Source organism: Mya arenaria, chromosome 15 (assembly GCF_026914265.1).
Source record: "Mya arenaria isolate MELC-2E11 chromosome 15, ASM2691426v1".
NCBI classification, from domain to species: Eukaryota; Metazoa; Mollusca; class Bivalvia; order Myida; family Myidae; genus Mya; species Mya arenaria.
The window spans coordinates 25,470,727-25,496,579 of NC_069136.1; the positions used below are offsets into that span (position 1 = coordinate 25,470,727).

The 25,853-nt window shown below is 34.8% G+C and overlaps 1 protein-coding gene across 1 annotated transcript; it reads left to right on the top strand.

Moving 5' to 3' along the window:
- The first annotated feature begins 832 nt into the window (after window positions 1-832).
- LOC128219234 (uncharacterized) lies at window positions 833-15,629 on the top strand. The gene is made up of 9 exons (XM_052927046.1): window positions 833-1,078; window positions 2,237-2,378; window positions 4,775-4,954; window positions 5,193-5,456; window positions 5,653-5,795; window positions 5,968-6,072; window positions 7,959-8,036; window positions 8,904-9,444; window positions 15,107-15,629. Exons 1-9 carry the CDS (start codon window positions 922-924, stop codon window positions 15,627-15,629), a joined length of 2,133 nt encoding a protein of 710 aa, XP_052783006.1. The 5' UTR covers window positions 833-921.
- Window positions 15,630-25,853: the final 10,224 nt, after the last annotated feature.

The window sequence follows — 25,853 nt, forward strand, 5'->3', positions numbered from 1 at the left end:
AATATCAAATATCAGTGTTCTAATTATTGAAAACAGTGATATTTGGACCGATCAACTTGAAATATTCAATACTTTAAAAATAAAAATGCGATAAAAAGTTACAACAAGACGCTTTTTTAAAGAAAATGTTAGGAATGTATATGTCGAAATACGTAGATTGAATTGAAAACGTAGATACGTAGAAAGGCTGGTTGATCTCATGCAAGACACTAAATATACAGTTATATGTATTTCAGAAGTATTTATTCGTCGTCTTACCATTGTTAATGTAATACGAGTATCTTTAATTCAAGTAAGTGTTATACATGTATAGATAGTATCTCCCGACATGATACAGCGTATTATTATCTTACATAATATGCCTCTGTTTGTTTGTCGATCCTCATAGTGTCTTATAAAGTTATTGTTTTCATTGATTATATTATATTTCTTTCTTTAAAAATGATGAATATATCTGACTAAATTCAAGTATAACAACTATAAATTGTGTGCATTACTCAGGTTTCAAAAACATATCAATCTGAAGTAGCAGTATACATGGAGAGGGCATCCTAGACCACGTCATGTAATTCGCATTTAGTTATAACGTACCTTAACAACTAAAGCATATGTAAATATTTGCTTGAGGTGCAAATTAAACGAAGACGTTATTTATATTGCCGGTGGTAAAACTGAACACTTGAAAAGCTACCCAAACAAGATAACGTTCTACAAAAAGATATTATATATAGACATTTTACTATCTGTATATGACTTTGAAAAAGGTTTTTGAACGTCTATCTCTTCATTTCAAATATCCTCTGCAAAGAAAGTAAGGCAATAACAAACAGTAGTTGTGAAGTTTAATTGAACATACTGTATTGAAAAAAACGAGGTAACAGCTGGATTACTCACGCTCACGTTACAAATACTAAGTAAGCTATGCGGTACGTTCTCCGTTATTTTGTTGCGGCCTTCCTGTTAACCAGCGCACGTGGAGCAGTGTTTGACGGTGAAACGGAACAAGACGTTGTGAAACTTATACAGGCATCGATAGAATGCCGTCACGTTCCAGGTATGACGGTCGGCATCTTCAAAGGTAACAAAATTATTTATGAGGAGAGGGTATATAGCTGTTTTTTTTATTCGAATCGGTATGGTATGATTCCGTAATTACTTTTATATTCGACCATCGTTAACGATGAAATAAATCTACAATGACTTTTACATACGACCATCATGATTTATATCATATAAGTTTCTGTAATTAAAATAGACAAACGAAAAGTTATACTGTATGCACTGTGAATTAATGAATGTGAAATATTTAACTTTTAAAATTGCAAAAATTAACACCGTGAAATTGAAATGCCACCACGAGTATTTCATAAGATATTAACATATGGTTATTTAAACAACTATTATGGATCGCCACAAAGCTTTGTTCATTATTGAATTATGTGTAGAGAGATATTTGATTTATTTAATAAATTACCAAAAGGTGTTTTGGCCATAAATGTTCATGAAATAGATTATTCCACACCCGATTTGAAATACAGAATAAAGAAAAAAACACAGTCACTGCAATATTGGTAAAATATTTCCATCCACTTATTTTGCTTACTGGTGACAAGCAATTGAAATCAAACTGTTACGGGATCACCAAGCATCAGAGCTTAACAAACATCACACCTCATTTTCTCAGCGTGCATTCGGTATAATAACCCTTCATTTGTGTATTGTAGCTTGCATTGGAATACTAAAGTGCACTGTTACACTTTATCATTAAAGTGTATACTATAGTGCATTGGTATACTTTAGTGCATTGGTATACTTCATCATTAATTTGTATACTATAGCGCATTGGTATACTTCATCATTAATTTGTTTTTATTATAGCGCATTGGTATACTTTATCATTAATGTGTACAATATAGCGCATTTGTATATAATATCATTTATTTGTATGCCATAGCGCATTGGTATACTTCATCATTAATTTGTATACTATAGCGCATTGGTATACTTCATCATTAATTAATATACTAAAGCGCATTGGTATACTTTATCATTAATGTGTACACTATAGCGCATTGGTATACTATAGCGCATTGGTGTGATATACGCCACAGGTATACTTTACATTGTATTTCATATTATAGCTTACATTGGCCTACTTTAGCGTTCACTGCTCATGCCTGGTGTTAAATGTTTCAAATTCCATGTTAAAGTGTGGACAACTTACTGTTTTATACAGAAAACGATAAATGGACACGAGGGTTTGGGACGGCTGATTTAAAGAGCGGGCGGCCTGTTGACGAAGATACATTGTTCAACATTGGTTCTGTAACCAAGTCATTTACCATGGCTCTGCTGGCAATCCTGCTTAAAAAGAACAAGTATGACAGCATAGCGGTATTTATATGGATACATCATTTTATCGAATTGGGAATGTGTATGTATTTACGCATATGTAATATACATTGTCACGGAACTGAAACAAAAATAAATTGCGATAAACGAAGTGTTCGTGCACTTGTGTGTGTAGCTTTCCTAGCACTGAAAATTTGCGGATGAGATTAAAACTAGTTTGCGAAATTTCAGTTTAAATTTGTACTGGTATCCTCTGTTAAACTCGCATTATCAACTTTTCTGTTATTACCGTACGTATCATTCTTAACGGGTTCAAAAGACACTTACCATGATGACGTATAAAAATAAGAAGTCCTCTTGTACACGTACCCGTAAAAGTAGTGTTTTGCAACTTTTCTATTGTCTTTGGTAATAACTTCACGTTGGAAACCGATCATCACATACCAGACTATGTTTACCTGCTAGTAAACTGATGCAGTGTCACGGATAAAGTATGGTGTGGATAATGCTAATAGTCATTGCCAACTTTGAGGCTTATCAGGATATCTATGGTGTATATCCCTTTCTTATCTCTTTGCAATATTGGCGTATAATAAATCTAGTAAAGCAGTTAGTTTATTTTACGCGTCGCTAGGTAGGGCAAATATAGAAACTAAAAAATAACATCATGATACTCTTAGGTTTTAAAGATTTACAGGCTTTGGTCGAACTTTATATATTTTGTTTACTCTGAAACTCGATGATTTTATTGTCCTGTATATCAAGCAGAAGCCGTGCTTTGCAAGAAATAACTGATAGAATTCACATCTTTTTATTTAACATTAGTGTATCCTATTCCTCACCTAGTTTTAAATTCCATATTTCATTGTTTATACATTACTACAATGTAAGATACGTTAAATTCTTTTTTATCTTATATGACCTTAAATAGGAATTCGACCCACTTAATAATATCCATAAAAAGCAGTTTCAGAGAGAGATCAAAGAGTTAGATATCATAGGGTTTCCAGCAGTGTTTCATTTTCAAATATATTTGTATTGCCGACATAGCCTAAAAAGCTTGTAACTTGAAATTAAAGTAAAAGCAAGACATATGCAATAATAACAAAACCCTTAAGAATGATTTGAAATATATGGATTGTATTTAATGAACAGTTTTAAACTCTTGAATTAAAAGCGATGTTGGTCATTTGTTCTAATTTATTTCGGTTCGTAATCAGTTTATAAAATACAGTGACCGATCAATAAAACGTAACATCATTTACACTAAATATGATGAAACTTTTTAGTGATGAAAGTGCATAAATGCGACCAATTCTGTTGTTTGATAATGATGTGGTAAAGTAGGATGAGTGCTAACACAACGCAACGGCTACATCCCTTTTACATGACAGTAATGATTGTAATAGGTCTCCCTAATAATAAGATTCTGAGCAAAATCACGTTTCCGCGTTTTATATTTTGAAAACAAGTATAGTTTGACCATTAAATTCGAAACATTCATTTTTGAAACAAACCAGTGCGCGATACAACAAAAACTTTCTGTTTGTACTTGGTGCAGATGTCTTCCCTCCACATCAACTATATTTGAATGTTTTAATGGAATACACATTTAAAGTTTTGAATTGATTTCCGCTAAAGGAAGATCACTGCGTAGAAGTCATTGGTTCCAGTGCCGGTGTACTCTCACTCATGAGTCATTGGTTCCAGTGCCGGGTGTACTCTCACTCGTGAGTCACTGGTTCCAGTGCCGGGTGTTCTCTCACTCATGAGTCATTGGTTCCAGTGCCGGGTCTTCTCTCACTCATGAGTCATTGGTTCCAGTGCCGGGTGTACTCTCACTCATGAGTCATTGGTTCCAGTGCCGGGTGTACTCTCACTCATGAGTCGTTGGTTCCAGTGCCGGGTGTTCTCTTACTCATGAGTCATTGGTTCCAGTGCCGGGTGTACTCTCACTCATGAGTCATTGGTTCCAGTGCCGGGTGTACTTTCACTCATGAGTCACTGGTTCCAGTGCCGGGTGTACTCTCACTCATGAGTCATTGGTTCCAGTGCCGGGTGTACTCTCACTCATGAGTCATTGGTTCCAGTGCCGGGTGTACTCTCACTCGTGAGTCATTGGGTCCAGTGTCGGGTGTTCTCTCACTCGTGAGTCATTGGTTCCAGTGCCGGGTGTTCTCTCACTCATGAGTCATTGGTTCCAGTGCCGGGTGTTCTCTCACTCATGAGTCATTGGTTCCAGTGCCGGGTGTTCTCTCACTCATGAGTCATTGGTTCCAGTACCGGGTGTACTCTCACTCATGAGTCATTGGTTCCAGTGCCGGGTGTACTCTCACTCATGCATCATTGGTTCCAGAGTCTATACAAACAGTGATTTAAATCATGACAATCAAAATCCGCAATACATGGTTATTTGGTACAGATTACAGTGGACGACGAAGATATCCGATATTCTTGGCCCAGAGTATGGGTTCATTGACGACCATAGGACACGGGAGACAACTCTTCGAGACCTTTTGTCACATAGAACAGGCCTGGCCAGCCCCGACAATGGCTTTATGGCTGGGTTCCCGCCATCCATATCGAGGGCAGACCTTTGCAAGTAATGAATCACTTCATATGTACACAATTATTATGTATATGTCTTATTGTATTGCTGCATGCTCTAGTTAAATACACACAACACAATGAGCAATGCAACGTGAGCGGACTATTGTATAAAGTGTAATCTTGTTTAGTAAAGGTCACAAGTTTTGTAACACATTAGCTCAAAATACGTACACGTGTATTAAGAATGGATCAATCGTTATGAATCGTTCACATATGATAAATTATTGCAGACGAATGAGATATCTCCCACAGCAAATCCCTTTTAGGGACTCCTTCATCTACAACAATTACATGTACATGTTACTTGGCCATGTGGCAGAAAAGTTAGGTGGGGACACTTGGGAAAATCTTGTGACGTCAAGAATATTTGTACCCCTTGGAATGAAGTCAACTAAAATACTGAAAAAGAAATCGGACGTTCTTTCAAGTGAGATGGCGCATCCGTACATATACAAGGACAACTCGTTTGAAAACTCAACTTCAGATATTTATGAGTATGCTCCCTTATATACTACTAGTTCATAATAGTTTTAACTATATTTATTATTAAAGTCACTTAAACAACGCAATACGTAAAAAATAAAACGGAACGTTACTTATTTCAAACGGATTTAAGCGTATTGATTTATGTTTGTTTAAAATGTTTACATTAATATTTGAGAAATGTTGTGAGCTTGTTACTATTTTCAGACTGCACCCGGTGGAGCCAGCAGGAGCCATATTGTCGTCTGCAGAGGACATGGTGCGTTATTTACAGTTTGTCTTGAACAATAGGAATACAACGACTGGGGACCAGCTGATAGACCCTAAGCTCTTCAGTGAAGCTTTCTCAGGTAGTCAGATACTTAAAATAAGCAAATATAGAACAACTATTTCCATTTGCTTTCTTACTTTAGATTATTTTCGTTTGTTCATTTAAATGTTATCAAGACTGAACTGTGTGAATTAACTGTAAATGGATTCCCTACTGTACCTCAAATGTTGTGAATCTTGCTTGCATTTCAGCTGTCATTCCTACGGATGAGATGGAAACCGTGTCCAAACCCACATTCCCCATATCTGACGTGCAAGTTGGGTATGGATACGCATGGTTCGTCAGTAATTATGATGGTATGCATTCAAGTGTATGTATTGTGCATATTTGCGTTAAAAATATTTAATTACAATTGTTTTACCCTGTTGTTTTCACTTGTGTTATTACTAAAGTGGGTGGAGCGAAGACGTTTTGGAGTAGTTTTTTTTACAAGAAATCGCGAGTCTTGGTTAACTTTATTAAATGGCTCCGTCGCTAGTTAACTAGCGCTATTTCAAGAACGATGTAACAGGCCGGTACTAAAGTTTAGTTGTAAACAAAATGATAAATTGATATATATAACAATATACTGTAGGTAAACTGCCATGCACGGTGTTGCCTTATGACGTAATTTATCGCCTGTTATCAACCCCAGGAAGGCTGTCTAGACATGGTGTCAACGTACAATGCAAGACGGATAATGTTCAGCGTCCTGCAATAGAGTGTGCTTTGTGGTATTGTGCGAGAAATGTTTGAAATTAGTTATGATCAAGCTACCGTACACTTTTGAGAATTTGTATCGTTGTCAGGACATGAAATATATTGATTTAAAAGTCGATAATATATTGAAGAAGTTTTGTTCGTATGTAAAATGTGTGTATTTTAGGTGCAAATTCATCGAAGTTTTCTTTCTCATACAAATGGCAAACATTTGTTGAAAATTAAAGCTGAGTTATATTATATAATATGTTTATTGATACAAGTCGGAAGATATATCGTAATAGTCTAAAAAGGTCATCAAAGTTTCCCATTTCGAATTGGTTAACCTCCGAACGAGTGATGGAATCAACCATGCTTTTAGTGATGAAATAAAGTTAAACTCACTTTGATAGATGAATGAAAAATATACGCACAACGAGTGTTAAAATGTTGTTTTTCCTTATCACGTATATTTCAAGGTTACAGAGCGGTCGTGGCAGAGTGTAAGCTTGGGTTTTAACATAACGCCTGTCTATATTTTCAGGTAACCTTGCGGTATGGCAAAGTGTAAGCTTGGGGTTTTACATAACGTCTGTCTATATTTTCAGGTTACCTTGCGGTATGGCAAAGTGTAAGCTTGGAGTTTTACATAACGTCTGTCTATATTTCCAGCTTACCTCGCGGAGTGGTACTGTGTAAGCTTGGGGTCTTTAATAACGTTGGTCTTTTTACCTGGCAACCGAGTAGTTGTGGTACAATGGAAGCTTGTGATCTTATATAACGCTAGTCTGTATTTCCAGGGTACAGAGAGGGGACAAGCTGGAAGCCTGTGGTCTAACATAACTCTAGTCTATATTTCAAGGTAAAAGAGCGGTGAAGCACCGTTGAGGCTTGTGGTTTTACATAATTCTGATCTGTCTTTCCAGGTTACAGAGCAGTTGTGGCGCAATAATAGGCTTGTGGTCTTATATAACGCGAGTTTTTTGTTGCAGGAGACAGAGCGGTGAGGCACACTGGAGGCTTGTTGTTTTACATAAGGCGGGTCTATAACTCTACTAGGACACATAGCGGCTATGATACAGTAGAGGCTTGTGGAATTACATAACGCATGTCTTTATTTCAAGGTTACAGAGTGGTGTGGCATAGTCGTTGCTTGGGGAATTACATAACGCCTCTCTATATTCCCATGTAACAGAGCGGTGTGGCACAGTGGAGGCTTATTGTGTCACATAACGCTAGCCTATGTTCCCAGGTTATTGAGCGGTGTGGAACAGTGGAGGTTTGTGGTCTTACGTAACGCTGGTCTTTGTTTCCAAAATACCGAGCGGCGTGGCACATTGGTGACTTGTGGTCGTACATAACGCTGGTCTGTATTTCCATGTTACCGAGCGGTGTGGCACAGTGGAGACTTGTGGTCTTACGTAACGCTGGTCTTTGCTTCCAAGGAGCTGAGCGGCGTGGCACAGTGGTGGCTTGTGGTTTAAACCCTAGTCTTTATTTCCAGGTCACAGAGCGTTGTGGCACAGTGGAGGCTTTTGGTCTTACATAACGCTAGTCTGGTTGTTTCCGGAAGAAAATATTGGTATCTATGCTTACATGTGTATTTTGATTAACATGTGAACATTTATAATGCTTTTACAAAATACATTTAAAACCGTGTTAGTGTGATGTATTATTTCCAATGTTAACATGAAGGTATTTATAAAGTGTAATATACAGTCGAACCCCGTTGGCTCGAACTTAATGTAAAGGACCGATTTCTTTAAATTAAGGTAAATCATCTCGCTTGCCTCGAATTTTTCGAGGTTCGCTGTATTTTCGCTGGTCCTTGGGAGCTCGAGCCAACGGTTTTTTTGCAATGTTTCGATGAACTAGTAATAGCATGATGTAGAAAATTAAAATATATACATTTTAATAATGATTTACTAATGGAAGGGTCACTATCCGCAATATATACTTTAAGTGAATGAACAATTTTCTAACTATGAATTCTGAAGCCCTTAATAGGAGATACTAACTCGTAATTAGGAGATTATGAGCGCTAAACGGAATGTCTCGTAATTATAACTTTTTTATCTCCTAAGAATTACTAAGTTTATCAAAATTAAGACTTAGTATCTCATCATAAGGACTTGGTATATCATAGCTAACAATAACTAATGTAAGACTCACTATATCCTTCTTGATAGTTCACATCCGATTAGAAAACTAATGTATGGGGGACGGTGTGAAAATGGGTACCGCCAAAGTCCACAGCAAAGGATATTTATCAGTTGTGTTCGAAACTGTATTTAGTTAGCTTGTTCTTTTTTGTTTTTGTTTTTTGTAAGTTGATGATTTTATGTTTTGGTTCTACAAATGTTTCGTAGTTGTAGAAAAAACATAATTGAACCATTTGATCTTTTTAAGACCTGACTCACTGAAGTAAATGTACAAATACTTGTTGCAGGGATATTTATTAGTACAAATGGAGGCCTGTTAGAGGATTACCAGTACACATCCTTGACTACAACTATGTACTACCTGGCAGACATACTACTGGACAAAGAACCATGGCTGAACTCTTCAACTGCCTGCTCCTTTCCCGAACCTTGGAGAAACGAGACAGATTCGAATTTTAGGGAAATATCTGCTTTTTTACCCGACATTTCCGAGTACACCGGAATCTACGGAAATGAGTTTCAACCAGAGTTCATATTAACTGTGAATGGAAGTTCACAAACGCAGCTGAACTTCGAATCGGGACGACTCGGGGGAAATCTCTATTCAACCCAAGACAAAGATCGATTCTTGATGGAGATAACATACCCGTGGGAACTTTACGTTCCGCTGATGGACCATAACAACGTTACGACAAAAACAAATGTCACCTTTGTTCGCAAAGCTGGAACAGTGACATCAATGAACATAAACATTGGCACCAATATAATATTTACAAAAGGTGTTTCCATGTTAGACGTTATTTCCCGAAACACTAACGGAAGTAGGAGGTTATTTAGCGCAGCTTGGTTGTTATATCTGTTAGTTTCTTGGGCTGTGTGTCAACTGTAATATGGCGTTTGGCCAGAATATAAATCAGCACATTTAAAAACACAAACTTTTTATTGAACGCATCTGAAACGATACAACACGTGGTCATAATTTGAAGAATCTATTTTTACAGGACACTATTGAACAGTGATATGTCCAGTTATATCCAAATATCCATACTGTATCCATACTGTGCTATCCATCTTATGTGTGTTTATATTCATTTGGCCATTTAGTAAATAAATTATCTTAAACCTTCAACATCTTTTCATTGATTTTTATTACTAAGAACAGAAGAACTGCAGAAAAAAGTTACAAGAATATTTATGTGTCGTGCCACAACAAATTTATTAATTTTTCGTCGGATTTGCGCACCTAAAAATCCAAAAATAAAAAATAAAAATCACTACTTTTATGCTCCCGCACTTACTTTTTTTAGTTGTGTGTAACCTACACTTTTGTTAACAATAACATAGTTGCTTCCCTTAGTTAAAAAAATTGCCATCCGTTTTCACTTTTAGAAACTGTGATAAATACATTTATATAATAATTAAGGTTTGTGAGGTATAACGTGCTCAAATGGTAAATTCAGTTGTCTGGTAAAGAAAAAAAGTTCAAACTTTCAGAAAATGCTAATTCACAGTGAGACTGCAGCAAACCCTACAACTTTGGACCAGAGAAAATTTATTTCTAAATGCTTAAACAACAACGCTTGAAACAGCTAATATGAAAATGTAATGTACAAGACCAGCATGCCATATTATTGTATCTTAATAAATGGGGTGTTGTGTCGCAAAATGCAGACTAACAAATATTAAGATATCAGAAGATGATAGTTGAAGCAGAGGTTAGTTTATATTCATTAATTTACTGAAACAGTCCATAGATTGCGATCTGCTGAGGCACATTAATATTCATTGACTTTTAAATGCTGTGCCCTTTAAAAGTAATATGTTCATAATATTAAGATGCCCCAATCAACACTTTAATAATGAAATGGAACAATATCTTTTGTTTTGCTCATGACAGGTGGTCGATGAAATGAATCGGTTTTTGGTCCATTACTGACCCACTACAGAAAAATTTGGGTATGTTTTTAAAGGGGAAAATAAAACACTTACATCTGTCGATTGTGTCTCAACTATCCCGATAATCTGTAAATCTAGGACAAATCTGACACTGAATGTGACTGATTGTGTACATGTATGAAATGGTGTAAAGGGTTTGGAATATTTTGGTCGTTATGAGGTTCGGTTAAATAACACTATTTTAACTATTTTTTTTTTTTTTTTTAAAACTACCTTTAGATAGTTGTTTAAGACGAGCGTCTTACCGACTGTGCCATCGCTATTAACGGTGGGTCTAAGTAAATATAAATAGAAAGCGCGAGGATAACTGTGACTGCGTTTCTGAGAATTAAAAATCATTCGATAAAAAGAAACATGTATACACCACAATGGTGGCCCGCAACAATCATTTCGTGACCGTGAATATGATTCTGTGAAAATAAAGACTCTTTCGACAAATTCAATCCAGTTTAGATCACTGTCAGGAATTTTTGGTATAATTTTATCATTATGCTTCAACATCGATGAATAATATTAATATAGTTTATTTCGCCCGGTGTTTAATAGTAGAGCGTTGTAGCGTTACAGGGATACACATGAACTGTCAGAATAATAAAAAAGTATCCCTGATCACTCATTATTGTAGCTAGGGCAAGATGAAACATAGCATGGCACATTTCCTTAAATTAAAAGGGAAGCATTACTGTGCAATCATTACCGGAGTCGGAATAATAGTTTTAATACCTAGCAACAAACCATACCTTCAATGGCTTTCCGGACTGCATCCTTGAACCTGATGCAATCGCCAATTGTCTGGATGCCCAAGCGAAGTTCATCTAGCCAGGACAACACAGTTTTAAAAAATATTAAAAAGGATTAAACCTATACATATTCTTAAAGAGTACATTACTGTGTTGTTATTTTTCAAAAAATTTTTACTGCCTGCGCGTTTTCAATTGGGAAAATTAGCGCGAAAAGTCCAAAAATTCGGAAAATTATAACATGGTTATTTTACTTATAAAATATTTAATTTTCTGCTTTAACGAGATTATTATATATAATGTGTGTCCATACAGACTTTTTCTATAACATTCAAGACAGCAATTAAGAAGCTTGTCCGAGATTTTTTATCTTCTTATATTAAACTTTGATGATTAATATAAATACTGTACTGAGAAATGCATTTTTGAATTCGAAAGAATACTCACGACAACATGTTTAAAACCGGTTGTCAATTGTGTGTCCATGTATTTGAAGTCTGTGTATTAAGTTTTGCACTCAAAATCTAATTTAGTCATTTTCTAGAACTAAACAGTTGAGTACAAAACATTGATACTTAAAACAGACATAAATAAATTCCCTTCGACGCTGTTAAACTGCTGTTGTTTACTGAATACCATACTAAATTGACTATGGCAACAATTGTCAGGATAAACGTGTATTTTGCATTACGAAAAACTGAAAGTAAACTGAAAATTAAAACAGGAAGCATGAAAATAACGGTGCGTCCTGCAAAATGTCCCCGGCAAAAAAAAACTGTAAACAAAAATTGGCTATTTTGCGGTTACCCGGACCGGATTTTGGCGGATACGAGGACATATCTGAAAGTTTGTTATCCAAAAATGTATGAAATGGAAGTAGCTTCAATGAAATGGGAAATTAACTTTGCAGGTTTAAATTGCAAGTAAAAAAACTCCGGAAAAAGAGGAAAACTGAATTCTGTTTTTGGGAAAATTGGCGATTTTTTTAAAAAAATGGAGGATTTTTGGCGAGGGGAAAGGGCCGATATTCGGCCCTAAAATTAGCCAGAAAAAATCACTGCATTAAAACAAATACAAAAACACCAGTTTTTCTAGATTACCTCCACAAATGACAAATTATGGACTGTTGAAATATCTGGTCTCGGAAATCATGTCTTGTCAAGTAACAGTGGTTACATACTGCCATTCATCTTATGCTGAACTTGGCTTATATGTAAAATAATCACTTGTCAACATAAAATAAGATGTAATTGTACATTAATGATGTCATATCATTAATTTACTTTCTTACTTTAGGCTGTAATATTCAGGTTCGATTATTTTCTGGTGTGCGTTTCTGTTGTGTTTTTTTTTCAATAAAAAAAAATCCAACCTAACCATCAATGAAAATGCATTTTTACAATTTTATTTTAAACATATATTCATAAAATACATATATATACATACGTATATATATATATATATATATATATATATATATATATATATATATATATATATATATATATATATATATATATATAATCTGGCTTTTAGCTTGACCTTGGCCTTGTGTTACAGTGGTATGCATGTTAAAGTTGCAATTTTCAAAATTCAAAATATGATTTCATTCAACACTGATTTTGCTTTAAACAAAGCAGAAAAAACAATCTTCTGCATGTTCCTTTTTTATAATTTATACAATACTTTAACATTAAATTTCACAACACAAGTTTCTGGTGAATATTTATTTCAGTTGCATATATTTACAAGTGATTCATTTTCAGCACATATTTATTATCTATGTCTCTGTATTATTATTTTTCAAATATTAAACAGTCCTTTTCTGAAAACAAACATTTTGTTAATTGTTGTAATTTAAAGCAAACATCTAATATTATGAAAGTTTTATTCAGCAAGAAGATTTCAATATGATTCATTAAAGGAGTATTTATTCACTTCTTTTGGCTTAAAATCATGCACTAAATCATGCATAAAGTTAAGCACAACCAGATTACTTCACGATCTTTGCATGTTAAAAAAATGAGCAAAATACCAGCTCCACTGTTTGTTCTCTTGTAACAATGTGTCATATCATCAACAACTGCTAAAACAGCTTCCAAATTGTTGGTGATTTAACTTTAAATGTGTATCAACTAACAATTTAAACGAAAATTGCAACATCCTCAAACAACCTGTGATACAAGTTGTCTTATGATAGTAACAACAACCACAACAAACGCAACAACAGCAACAGCGAAGTCAACCACTAAACTACCTGTGATATTATTTGGCCTATGTACCATACTGTGCTGTCATTTTCTTTAAATGCATGTTGCACCTTTCTGCCAAGAATCACAACAGGTTCTGTGTTATCAATTGGAATGGTCTGAACTCTTACAACCAGAGATTTGAGATTTCCAGATAATTCTTGCACGGTAAGGTTTACTCTTTTATCTCCAGCTTTTTTAGTGAAGTTAAAGATATATGGTGGTCCAGTTTGCTTTAATACATTCTTACGAAAATTTAACGTTGTCTTTAAAGCAATAAACCTATCCTTCTGTGTAGAAATTCTTTTTAATCCACTTTCAACTTCCGCAGTGGTCTGCCAAAGGCTCCAAACCTGTATTTCATTTACAAGCTTCTCAAGTTTTTCTATTTGCTTTTGTTTAGCCAGTTCAAACCTTTCCTGTGTTCTTTTCTTTGTTTCCGTTCTATTTGTAGCTGACGCTCTTTGAAGTCTTGCCTTAATCTTTTCACATTCTTTCTGGCACTGTTACACAATTTGTCATGCTCATCTTTCTCCTTGTTTATCAACCAATGCAATGCCTTATTGTGACAAAATGCAGATATTATAGACACAATATTTACATTAACACTTCATTCCTTAACGATGGTTGTTGTTTATCAATTTCACTTTATTTCTGTATAAAGTGTAATGGCATTTCCCGTGGATATCGCGTGCATTTGTTCGATACTTCTGTCCTGTCATTGGGCGCAATAATACAAATGGGCGGAGATTAATTACTACGGAACTATTTTTTTCAATGAAATCGTAGTAAAATTATTGGCAACCTGTCAAAATAACACAGACGACGAAAACTTCAGTAAACCAGAGAAAACAAAATGAGCAACGATAATTTGATTGATTTTAATCTAGATTTTGATTTCATGATGGATGGAACATTTGAAGAACTATTAAATGACAATGATGACGACTTATTTCGGGATTTGGAATAAACATTTAGTGATTGTAAAGCATCTGACAATTCAACAAAACATGAAATCAAGGAATTGAAACAAGAACAGAAGGAAGAAGGAGAACTGAAGGAAGCACAAGAAGATTGTACCAGGTTTAGAAGGGTTGGAGAGGAAGACATAAAGGTTTTTGAAGAGTCTCACCAGTCAAAGAAAACAAGAGAAAACACAAAATAGGCAGTAAAGGTATTTCAAGGTATGAAAGTGTGTTTTTCTCCATCTTTTGTGAAAAATGAGTATTAATTATTTCATTTAGATTCTCCAATTGGTGAAAATATAAATCAACTTAATTTTAACACATAAAAATGTACAAAAAAACAGTGTTTAAAATTTTATTATTTACAATAAAAAGATATTTAAACAATATTATGAAAATATATTTTTAACAATATAGTGAAAATATATACAAAACTCATTTAACAGGAAAACATAATTATAAACAACTATTATAAAAACATTACCACTAATTCAATACTAAAATGCACAAATGCTTTTTCTAACTCCAGATTGGCATAGATCTAGGTATGCTGAGCCTCTAAACACGTCTACTGTCTCAGAAGAGTTACTTGGCCAGATTTTGCGCAAGTTCTACTGCGAAGTCGCCCGCAGCCATCAGAAAGGCGCTCAAAGGCTTTCGGAGCTGGGTCTAAGGTGTACCACAAGAATAGTATGAAGAACATACGATCTGATCTGAACAGACATCTGACCGACTTTGGCCGCAACATGGACATTGTTCATGGCACATCATTTAAGGCTGCAAATCGCACACTTGATGGCTTCATGAAGGAACAAACTAAGACCGGACTTTCCCGACCCACACATCACAAGCCTATCATCGAGCAAAGCGACCTTGAAACCATTTCAAGGTTCTTCGCCAGTGCTCCATGCTCTCCAATTATTCTTCGACCTTGTGTATGGTTCCAACTTGCTCTCCACTTCGTGTCACGCGGCCTTGAATTTCATCACCAGCTTCAAATCGACTCCTTTGAGTTTATTGAAGACCGTGATGGAATTGAGTATGTCACCCTGAAGCACGAGACGCAGCAAACAAAAATCCAGGGTGGGCTTACCAAGGATTAGGCTCCATCAGACCGCAGAATGTATACGACCGGTGGCCCATGTTGTCCTGTAGCAATGTTAAAGTTACTCATCAATAAAACCGACAAATCGGCGCCGATGCTGTTTAATGAGGCAAATGGCATTTGGTTCACCAATGCGCCTCTGTCAAGGCGGTCGTACTGCAGTTTCATGGCTGACATTTGCAAAGCAAGCAAAACAACAGGCTGGTACACCGCGCACAGTGTCAGGGCCACAGCCATCCAAGCAATGAACGACAGTGGCTTTGAAGCTCGTCATATTATGTTCATGTCCGGGCACAGGAATGAGGCATCATTAAAGTCGTATTGCAGGGCACCCAGAGCTCAGTTCAACACTGAGCCTTCTCGCGTCCTCTGGCTCTACTTCCGCAAAAGCTCCCATTGCTAAACACGTTACCCCACCCACCGCCACAGTCGTTGCATCCGATGTTAAAGTCCAAAGAAATGACAATACACTTGCTGATTTGTCTAACACCATATTTCAACATGGTTCTTTCGCCAAATGCTCCTTTAACATAACGCTAAACAAGTAAATTTACTGGAATTTATCTTAAATTTCGTGTTTAACAAACACTTTGGGTCGCGATTGTTGCGAGATATGATGAGAACTTTGCATGTGGCGATATTTTTTATGTTTTCTTGTTATTGTAAATGTACCTTACTCCAGTTGTATTTTCTTAGTTGTAAAACAATTATAATGTGTATTTAAAATATACTTGTCCTTAAAAATATAGAAACTGAACCTATAAATAAGAAACTATTTTATCTGCGCATTCATTGTTTTATAACATTGGGTTGAACAGCAGCTGTTCTAATTTACCCACCGTTGAGAACAACAAAAGAAAGAAAAGAGTAAATGTTCTTGAATAATCAATTTATTTTAGCAGAAATGTAGATTTAAATAAATGTAAATATAAGGATTAAAATTCGACATGTTGCATTTTATTGGGGTATGGTATGCAATGGCGCAGTTCAAAATGTTGGTGGAGTCCTTCAAACAAGAATACAAATTGGCCGCATTACTGAACAGGATATTAAATCTATTCCCACGGAAACGTTCCAACGGTAGAGAATGAAGCTGCTTTTCTTTAAGGAGGTTATTACAAAGCAACACGAAAGGTCGATGAACACCATTCTTTTCATCACCTCCTCGAGCAAAGGCTTTGGATGCAGTGCGTATGAGTCCCTGATTCTGTGCCCTTCTTAAATGATTTGTCAAATTATGAAATACAGGAGGGTTGCCCTCAAAAATGATAGTTTCCACTTCAATAAGTGACTTTTCAGCAGCTTCTGCAAGATGTACTAAAACATGGAGTGAAAAGAAATTACACAATTTACTGACAGAATTTCTCTCCTCTTCTGTCATTTCATTCCATGGAAGGTCTTCGCTCAATACATCAGTACGAAATTTTTCAAGTAAATCATTGAATTTCAGTTGAGTAGCTGCTCTATCTGACATTGTTGAAGATTTTTTTTTCCAAAACTGACCAGGATATTTCATTTTTACTAGCATCGGCTGCAGCATCCATATCTGAAACTATTTCATTTATTGTATCCATTGCGTCTTGACCCGATTTTGTTGCCATTTGTCGCAGTTGTAGGACCCAAGATTTACCAGAGTTATCCACCGCATGGAACCCTTCATATTTCTTTCAAACTTTGAAGTCTCATCAGACAACAAACAGGTGTCCTTTTTCTCAGCAAAATCCACAGCAATATGTTTCTGAACCAAGTCTAAACGCTAAATGTTCACATTGTTTACTGTATTCTTCCTCGGCAATCTACTCGCTTTGATGTTCGCCAATTTCAAAGCATCTACTATCACCAATGAAACCATTGTAGTGGACACATTGTGTTCCAACAAAGAGTAAACACACTGCTGCATATCTGTGTTGAACACCTTTTTCTCTTCAGAGAAGGTTATTTTTTCATCATTGCACATGCTTCTTAACCACTCATTTTCAGCTAAAATATTTTGAACCTCTACTTGTGATTGTTGATTTTTGATAGTCAATTGCATGATTTCTTCTTCTTTCTCTGCTATAATGTCTTCTTTTAATGTAAGTCTGTCTTCAAAGTTACTCTTTCATTTTTTTATTTATTCAGCTGGCCCTCAACATATGACAATTTTGATCTTAAACGCTTCATTTCAGAATTCGTTTTCACAATGACTGATTTTACAATGTTGCTTGCTTCAACAGCACTGTTTTGTGCGCTTTTTGTTGCCGCCTTAACAGTTTTTGTTTACACTGTGCCCTCATGTTCAGTTTGTCCTGCAAACATTTTACTTCTTCATTTAAACTATTATTTTCATATTTAAGTGTATGAACCTCTGAACTCAAATCTACTGTAATGTCCTTAAGACTTTCAACATTTTGCATAAAAGATGATTTATAAGCTAATTCAATTTCATCTGATTGCCTTTTCTTAGATGCTCCAATTGAGGGAAATGTTGCTATTTCTGCTTGAAATGCAGCCAAACGTTGTTCGTGTTCTGTTTTCCCTTTGCTTTTATTTATCGATCTAAATTCATTTAGATTTTCTGCACAGCATTCTTATACGCATTTGGGTAGGCATTTTCAGTTGCATTATGTTTATCCCTGAACCATTCTGATGTAGTATAGTCGTGTTACCCTTAGCGGATCAGTATGGAAACAATGCAGCGCATTGCACAAACGTTCAGCATTCTGGAATTAAAGTGTTTACAGTAGAAAAGAAAAATATTTTCTCTTTTGATTGACATAAAATAATTCAATTTCAGTGCAGAAACATATTAACTGACCGGTGTTTACATGTACGAATAAATGAGGCATTAGCGAATCAAATGTACCAATAACGGATCACGTGACATTCCGATATTGGGGGTTGTCTCAAGCGAGGTGTTAGCTGTCAAAATTGACAATCCGATTGTTCATCCTTTCTGTTAACCATATTTAGTCCCTCTTTTATGCAATATACTGGTGATATCATGTTAGGATGCTTCTTTGGTGATCCGTTTCACGTCAAATCCGTAGAGATCGCATATATGTATTTAAAGATATCCGATTTGTTGAATTATTTCAACAAATTACCTGCTGAAAACACTCAGGTGCAGTTCATTTTGAGAGCTTTTGGACCTTTTATCACTGATCAAAATTATTTGAACGTATAAAACCACTGCATTCACCCAGCACTGCAGGGCCATCTTGAATGTAAAACAAGGCCCATTTCCCCGGCTATTCCCGGTATACCCCAGAGCTGGGGGGGGGGGGCAGGGTTACAATTGACTGGTGCATAATATTATGGTACCAACCTATGCAATGATATGAAGTAACAGGTTAAGTGTTAGAAATAGTATAAGTTAAACCTGTACTTTAACCTGAAAAAATTACACAGACATCATGATAAACTTGAATGAACAAGCATGATGGCAAAAGATACAACGATTTGAATCAAGATTCAAGCTACTTTGAGTATAAAACATTGCACATTTAAACAAAACAACACTCCTTATGATTTGCAACACTTTATTTCGTAATTAAAAAAGTGCATTTTACAAACCATGAACGAGTTTCTTTAAATCCATTCCGCGCTTGGTCATTTCACTAAGACATTCGGCCATGCTTTTTTCCTCAGCCGATGAAAAGACAGTTTCCGGCCCCTTGATCTTTTCGGTGTGCACTTCCCCTGAATAATTCCAGTCTATAAAGAAACACATAAGAGACCCCATATTCTCTAGCTGCTCTCCTTAGTGTAAGCTTTTCATTACATACACTGTATAATGCTCGACGAACATAAGGCGCTTTCTCTGGAGTCATTTTTTCCCCCCGACACTTCTTTGATATGGCTTTGGCTGACTTCTGTGCTTTGCTCCTACATGAAGTTGCACCACCCCGTCGTTTGGGACCCATATTCTGCAATACAATATGAATTTTATGTTTGAGAAAACATTGCCTTGTTTTATAACAGAAAAAAAATATTTGAGTATAAATTAAGCAAGCACCATTAAGATTAATTTCAAATAATATATTATAAGTTCACCCTGCTACAATATGATAATGTAAATCTGATTTTCTGTTCCAGACTAAGATGATTTCTAACCTCCACCAACTCTTCTCAAAAAATTATGTTGTCAACTTGGACCCAATTCAATCTTCATTCTTTTCATCTGTAAAACACAAGCGATATTTTTAAAAATAATCACAAACTGCATGGTATGTATACACTCATAGAAGTTGCAGTTTCATGTACATTAAACACAGGCGTCTTAAATGTTGATTAATATAAATGAGCAAGACGCCTGTGATTCAGTCTTCAACTCATCCTCGGCACCCCAGCTTATCATAACCTCCTATATGATATCATATACAAATGTAGGTTATGATACGCTGGGGTGCCGAGGATGTCTTCAACTGTAAATCCTGCAAACTGGAATTAGAGACTTAAAATGATTCTAATATAATAATGGAACTAAAATACATAAAATGATAAGTTATTTGTTATTATTCATTTCATGTTGGATTTTTTTTCTGCATTTTGAAATTTGTCATGTCCCATACTGTTCATACCTCATTTTGATGTAGAATAAAAAGTAAAAAAATGAAACTAAATTAGAGATATGTGTTATAATTCATATTTAAATCATAATTAAAGTAATATTAGTATTCAGCAATTTTTGTGTAATAATCAAATAATTTGGAAATGACAAAATGTTACAAATCCACTGTTTTGAGAGAACCCCTCAGACTCACTGCATAAACAAAATGGCGATCCGCTACTGGTTAATTACCCACACTTCACTATTATCGCCAAATTCAAACAATGCATTGATGAAAGAAAATAATGTTAGGCATTTCTTAGAGGTTATATATTGGCCTTTCATAAATTGTATAAATTGTTTACTTTCACATTGTAGTTGGACGAAAAGTTCTCGGAAAAAGCACATGTTGCAATCAAAACGAGGCTGGAACAACTGGGTCACGTAAACAGTTGCATCAATCGTTCGTGTGATACAGATTATTTTGAAGTCCGATAAAAATAATATTTATTGTGATTTTCACTTATACTTTAAAGTGCATAACTGCCAAAATTCATAAAAAAATAATAATTAAATAAATTTGATAGCGTGTCTTTAACAAGAGAGTGATCCGCTAATGGTTGTGATCCGCTAAGGGTAACTTGAATGTAGTAATATTAGTTTCTTGCAAGAAGTTAAGCACTGATCCTTTGTTTATAGACATTGTCGGTTATTAAAAAACAAATATTTAAAGTAGCTCTAATATAATGAAGAATGGATAGTCTCACACTCAGAACATTGTGAACAATGTTTGGGTATATGATTCACACCCATCAAATTTGCGTGTAATGACAAAGTTTTCTTGAGAATCATCCTCTTCAATATTACCAATACAAATGGTAAGGGTTGCTTTTATCTCAAATAAGTATCACAATTATGTTTCTGTATTATTTTTAAACTTTTTTTGAATTGACATTTACAAATGATTTTGAATATCAAATATAATTCATAATTATTGATGGAAGCTCTGCCTAAAAATGGGGCACAGTGGGGAATAGTAATACAGCAGCAAGGAGTCGGAAAATGGAAGCAGGCCTAGCTTAAGCATGGCAATGTTAAAAAATTGGGTAACAACTAATAGGCTATGACAACAACTATTTTGGCTTTGGTAAGAAGGAAACCACAAAACATGAACACTGTAGTGCATACGGATATACATTTTATTGATAGTTTGTAAATGTTTTTAATGCATCTCAAAGGAAAAATGTAATACAAAATAGATTTAAACAATTAAATGTTGAATATTATTTATAAATGGCAGCTAATATAAAAGTATAGCTATTGGAGGTTCTTCATTAGCTGTAGCAGTTAAAATGCTGACAGTGGTGTATGCATATGATATTGTTATCGTAGCTGGTTAAATTTACATATCAACAGTCACCCACACCTGTCATAGACCAATGCCTAAACACCAGCAGTTCAATTTCAGAAAAATAAGAACAAGGTATATGAAAAGGAACATTCTCTTTTGTGTGTTTTTATAGTTGGTCTATGATTTAATAAAAGTTGTAATGCAGTGTTTTATTTCATAATCTGAACAGGTCTGAAATTGAGCCCAATTAACATTAGATATAAAGTATGTCTTTATTTCTCCATAATTATCAATATAATACCAGGGTTTATTGGATCAATTGGGGATGTACCAAAATCAGTAAATTCATTTTTTCCTTAAAACAAGACTGAACTTATGAATAAGGGCTAGTATGAGGTCAAAAATGCAATATTTTAAATGAAAAAAAATTAATATTTCTATCCCTGTCTCAGCTGTGTGTATACACTAAAGAATAGCATGTGGGGCTCCTGTGAATTTTACTAGACACACTCAGAAGCTATTTCTTAAAATAACTGGGATTTACTCGGTCCAAAAACTCAATTAAAATGTACACTAAGATATAAATACCATTAAAGTTTTGGACAGTTTTTTTTTCATCTTGCAATGGTATCATCTGGTGTCTAGTCCCTTGAAATGTATTTCAACCATGCCTGAATGACAGAAATGCAAGGTAAAGCTCTAGGAAACAATGGTGTAAGATGAAGGCTATATCAAAGGATGGATTTCTTTTAAACGAATTGAAAAATAGTTTACCATTACAATTAACCAGTCTGTAGTGTTATATGAATCTATAATGAACTACTTTGGCGAAATGATAATGTACAAGTGATAGTGAAAGTAATGCAATTCATGGAAGATGCCTCAGCTGACAATTATCAAATAACATAAATGTCAGGAAGAGTATACCCATTATCACACTCTTTTGAGCATCATTTGTCATTATTTACAATTGAACAAGAAGAAATTTACATAAAATGAGATTAGCAATGAATCATGAGTGAAGTAATACATGTAATGTGAAAACAATGAATCTAAATGATACACATAAAAACGCGATAACATTGTAGCAGAAAAAAACATGCAATGAATGAAAATGATTACAATAGGTCAAAAATAATTTATTTATAGGTTAAGAAGTGCATTTGGTTGGGGGAAAATCTTAATTTTTTAAAAGGCTGTAAACTGCAAAATGGTTTGTCCAAAAATAATTTCATAGCCGTTGAGGAATGTTTGGAATATGTTTCCATAAGGGCATTAGGTTATTGTTATTTTAATTAATTATCAATTTGGAAGACATTTCTAGGCAGCCATGAAGTAGAGCCTGTTTTTTAACAGTGATCAGACTTCAAACTTAGAAATGTTAATGAAAATATATAGACAATTGAAAGCAGAAATGCCAAAAGGCTTATTATAGGAAATAAGACATTGACTGCCTTGTATATTAATGAAGTGTACTAACTATATGATATGAAAATGATCATAGACAACAGTGGTAGAAATAAATAAAAACAAATTCATCTAGATTATCTGTTAGTGGCACTGGTATAGCAACAGAAATTGAAGTATGTGAACATCAATACTGAGTGAAAAATCGCATCTTAATAAAATCATAGTTAACTTCAAGTACAATATCTATGCATAGAGCACTGATAAGACACAAGTAATAAATGCAATAAATTTGGCAATGCCTGTTCATACTGGTGATCTCAAGTTGCAGCAGAATTTATAACAGAGGAGTTTATCTTTCTTCATTTATCACTGAAGATAGCATGATTGCCTTTCAGACCTTTCTAGTAATGTTTGAATATGAGGAAATGGTAGTTGAAGTAGTATACTGTTCAAGCTGATGGTCCAGGTACACAGATAGTTTGTGTTAATGAAGGAAGTTGGTGTAATTTCAATCTTTTCAGTTACATGTTATCTTGACAAATTGGTGGCATTAAAACTGCCCCTGCGAAAAAGGTTCATGAAGTTCATGAACTATTGCAAAAGTTCATGAACTATTCCAAAAGTTCATGAACTTCCAAATAAGTTCATGAACTTCCAAATAAGTTCATGAACTTTGAAATAATTTTTGCGAAGTTCATGAACCAAGTATTGAAGTTCATGAACTATTATTGTGATAATTTATTAGTTCATGAACTTTTGACCAGTTAACTGAAAGTTCATGAACCACATTTCAAGTTGATGAACTTTTGAATAAGTTCATGAACTTTAAAAGATTGTTTGTCAAGTTCCTGAAAATTATCATCTTAGTTCATGAACTGCTAAAATTATTTTGCTGATGCGTTAATTCACTTATAAAGCTTACTGAAAGTTCATGAACCAAATTTCAAGTTCATGAAGCACAATTCAAGTTCACAAACTCCTATTTTGATGAATTCTAAATTCACAAATTAAAAATATGAAAATATTTTAATCTTATATTACTGAATTAGTCAGTGAATTGAACTAAATAGTCAAGTTTGTAATAATTGGTTTAAAAACTATTGAAAAATAAGTAACAAGTTTATTGTCTTTCTGAACTTGATTTTACTACATGCACAATTTTGTAAATGCCTATAACAACACTATTTGGTTTACTTTTGTATTGGCAACATTGCGATCTCACAAAAACATATTGATTGATTGATTGAAATACATGTCAGGAACAGGTTTTCATCAGAAAAGGGGCAAAATTACAGAACTTTTATAAATTTCATTTTCATAATAGATCTTGTCTGATTGAAAGCTGCACTCTCACAGATTTGCCATTTTTACAACTTTTTTTTATTTTTTGCATTAATATCTGCAAACCAATGATATAAGATTGCTGACAAAAAATCAGAATTTGATATTTCCATTCAAAAATTAATGTGTTATGGCTTAAACCGTTACTAACGGTTTAAGAAAAATGCATAATACATCAATTTGTGAACTTAAACATAAAAATCTGCGATCTTATTTTGGGTCAGCAGTCTTATATAACTGGTTTCTCAAAAATTGGCTCGTTTCAAGACAAAAAATTAAAAAGTTAGGACTTTTAATTAAAATTTAAAATAAATAATCGTTAAAAAACGCTATATTTAGTTATTCAAAATTACTGCGCTCTATGACGTCAGTTAACAACGTCGCACGTGCTTTTTAGTGTAATTGTACAAAAATTCGTTTTCAATGTCATTTTTTCCACAAAATAATAAATTTAGATATGCAAGAAAAATATCAATTATGTTTTTCCAGTACGGATTGAAAACTCCTACCCTCAGGCACGTTGCATGGCCGGTAACAAGATTTGCATCGCTACAGGCTTAAGCACATGTATGCCCTTGGGTCAGATTTTTCTATCTGTACCGGAAACACATGATAGATACTTATATTCCCCGCTATATTTATCGCAATGACATAACCACGCCATTCACCCAGCACTGCAGGGCCACCAGAAAATAAATTCACGGCCCATTTCCACGGGTATACCCCTGGACCTGAGGTGAGGTTATGGTTACAATTGACTGGTGCATGAGTAAAACCTTATTTTAAAATGGCATGGCCATGGCAGTTTGGTATTGCTGAGACATAAGATTCAGCTACTGGAGCTGCAGTTGACTCACTGATGTGAATGAACACTAATGTATCAATCAAATCTTCAGCAGGCACTACATCTAATGTCTGTGTGGCTTTGACTGCCAACAGATGTTTACCAGATGGCAGTTGTGACAGCTTGGTTTCTGCAGATTCATATTTTTTTCAGGAGTGCATATACTTTTTCATCTTTAGTATTGTATATAAAATGTGTTATATAACCTATTTTGGTATGGCTATAAAGAACAACATTACAAACTCTTTTTTTAACCTCAAGTACTGTGAAGAGCAATACTGTTTATTACCTATACTTATTCGGTCAACCTTTCTCATTTCCTTTACACATTCTACCCCAATAGTGCCAAAACTTCAGCTTCAAGCTCATTATCTCTCAAATGTTTTACCTTCCCCGATATATCACAATTTGCAGCTTCAGCAGTCTTTTTCCATAGTGTTGACTGTGCCGACCGAACACCTTTTCTGTGTTAACAGAAAACTGCCTGTTTGTACAGCATTACTTGTCTCATAACATGACCTGTTCCATGTACTGCCTGAAGCAACATTGCATTGTTATCCTCAAAAAGGAAACAACTCCATGCCCATAGTGGTCCCCATAACTTAACATACCAAACCAAATGCATGCAAGCATTATGAACATTCAGACCACATGATCCTTGGCCATATAAATCAGCAAAACTATAGTAAAACTTGTCCAACAGCATGGCTGCTCTATCCAGTGCCCTGGCAATATATTGTCTCCA

Bases quoted from the DNA above. Each gene is read 5' to 3' on its own strand.
- LOC128219234 (XM_052927046.1), top strand. From the start codon at position 922: ATGCGGTACGTTCTCCGTTATTTTGTTGCGGCCTTCCTGTTAACCAGC. The intron at 6,073-7,958 runs GTATGCATTCAA...CTTTATTTCCAG, and splicing joins GTTCGTCAGTAATTATGATG to GTCACAGAGCGTTGTGGCAC. The intron at 8,037-8,903 runs GTATCTATGCTT...TACTTGTTGCAG, and splicing joins GTTTCCGGAAGAAAATATTG to GGATATTTATTAGTACAAAT.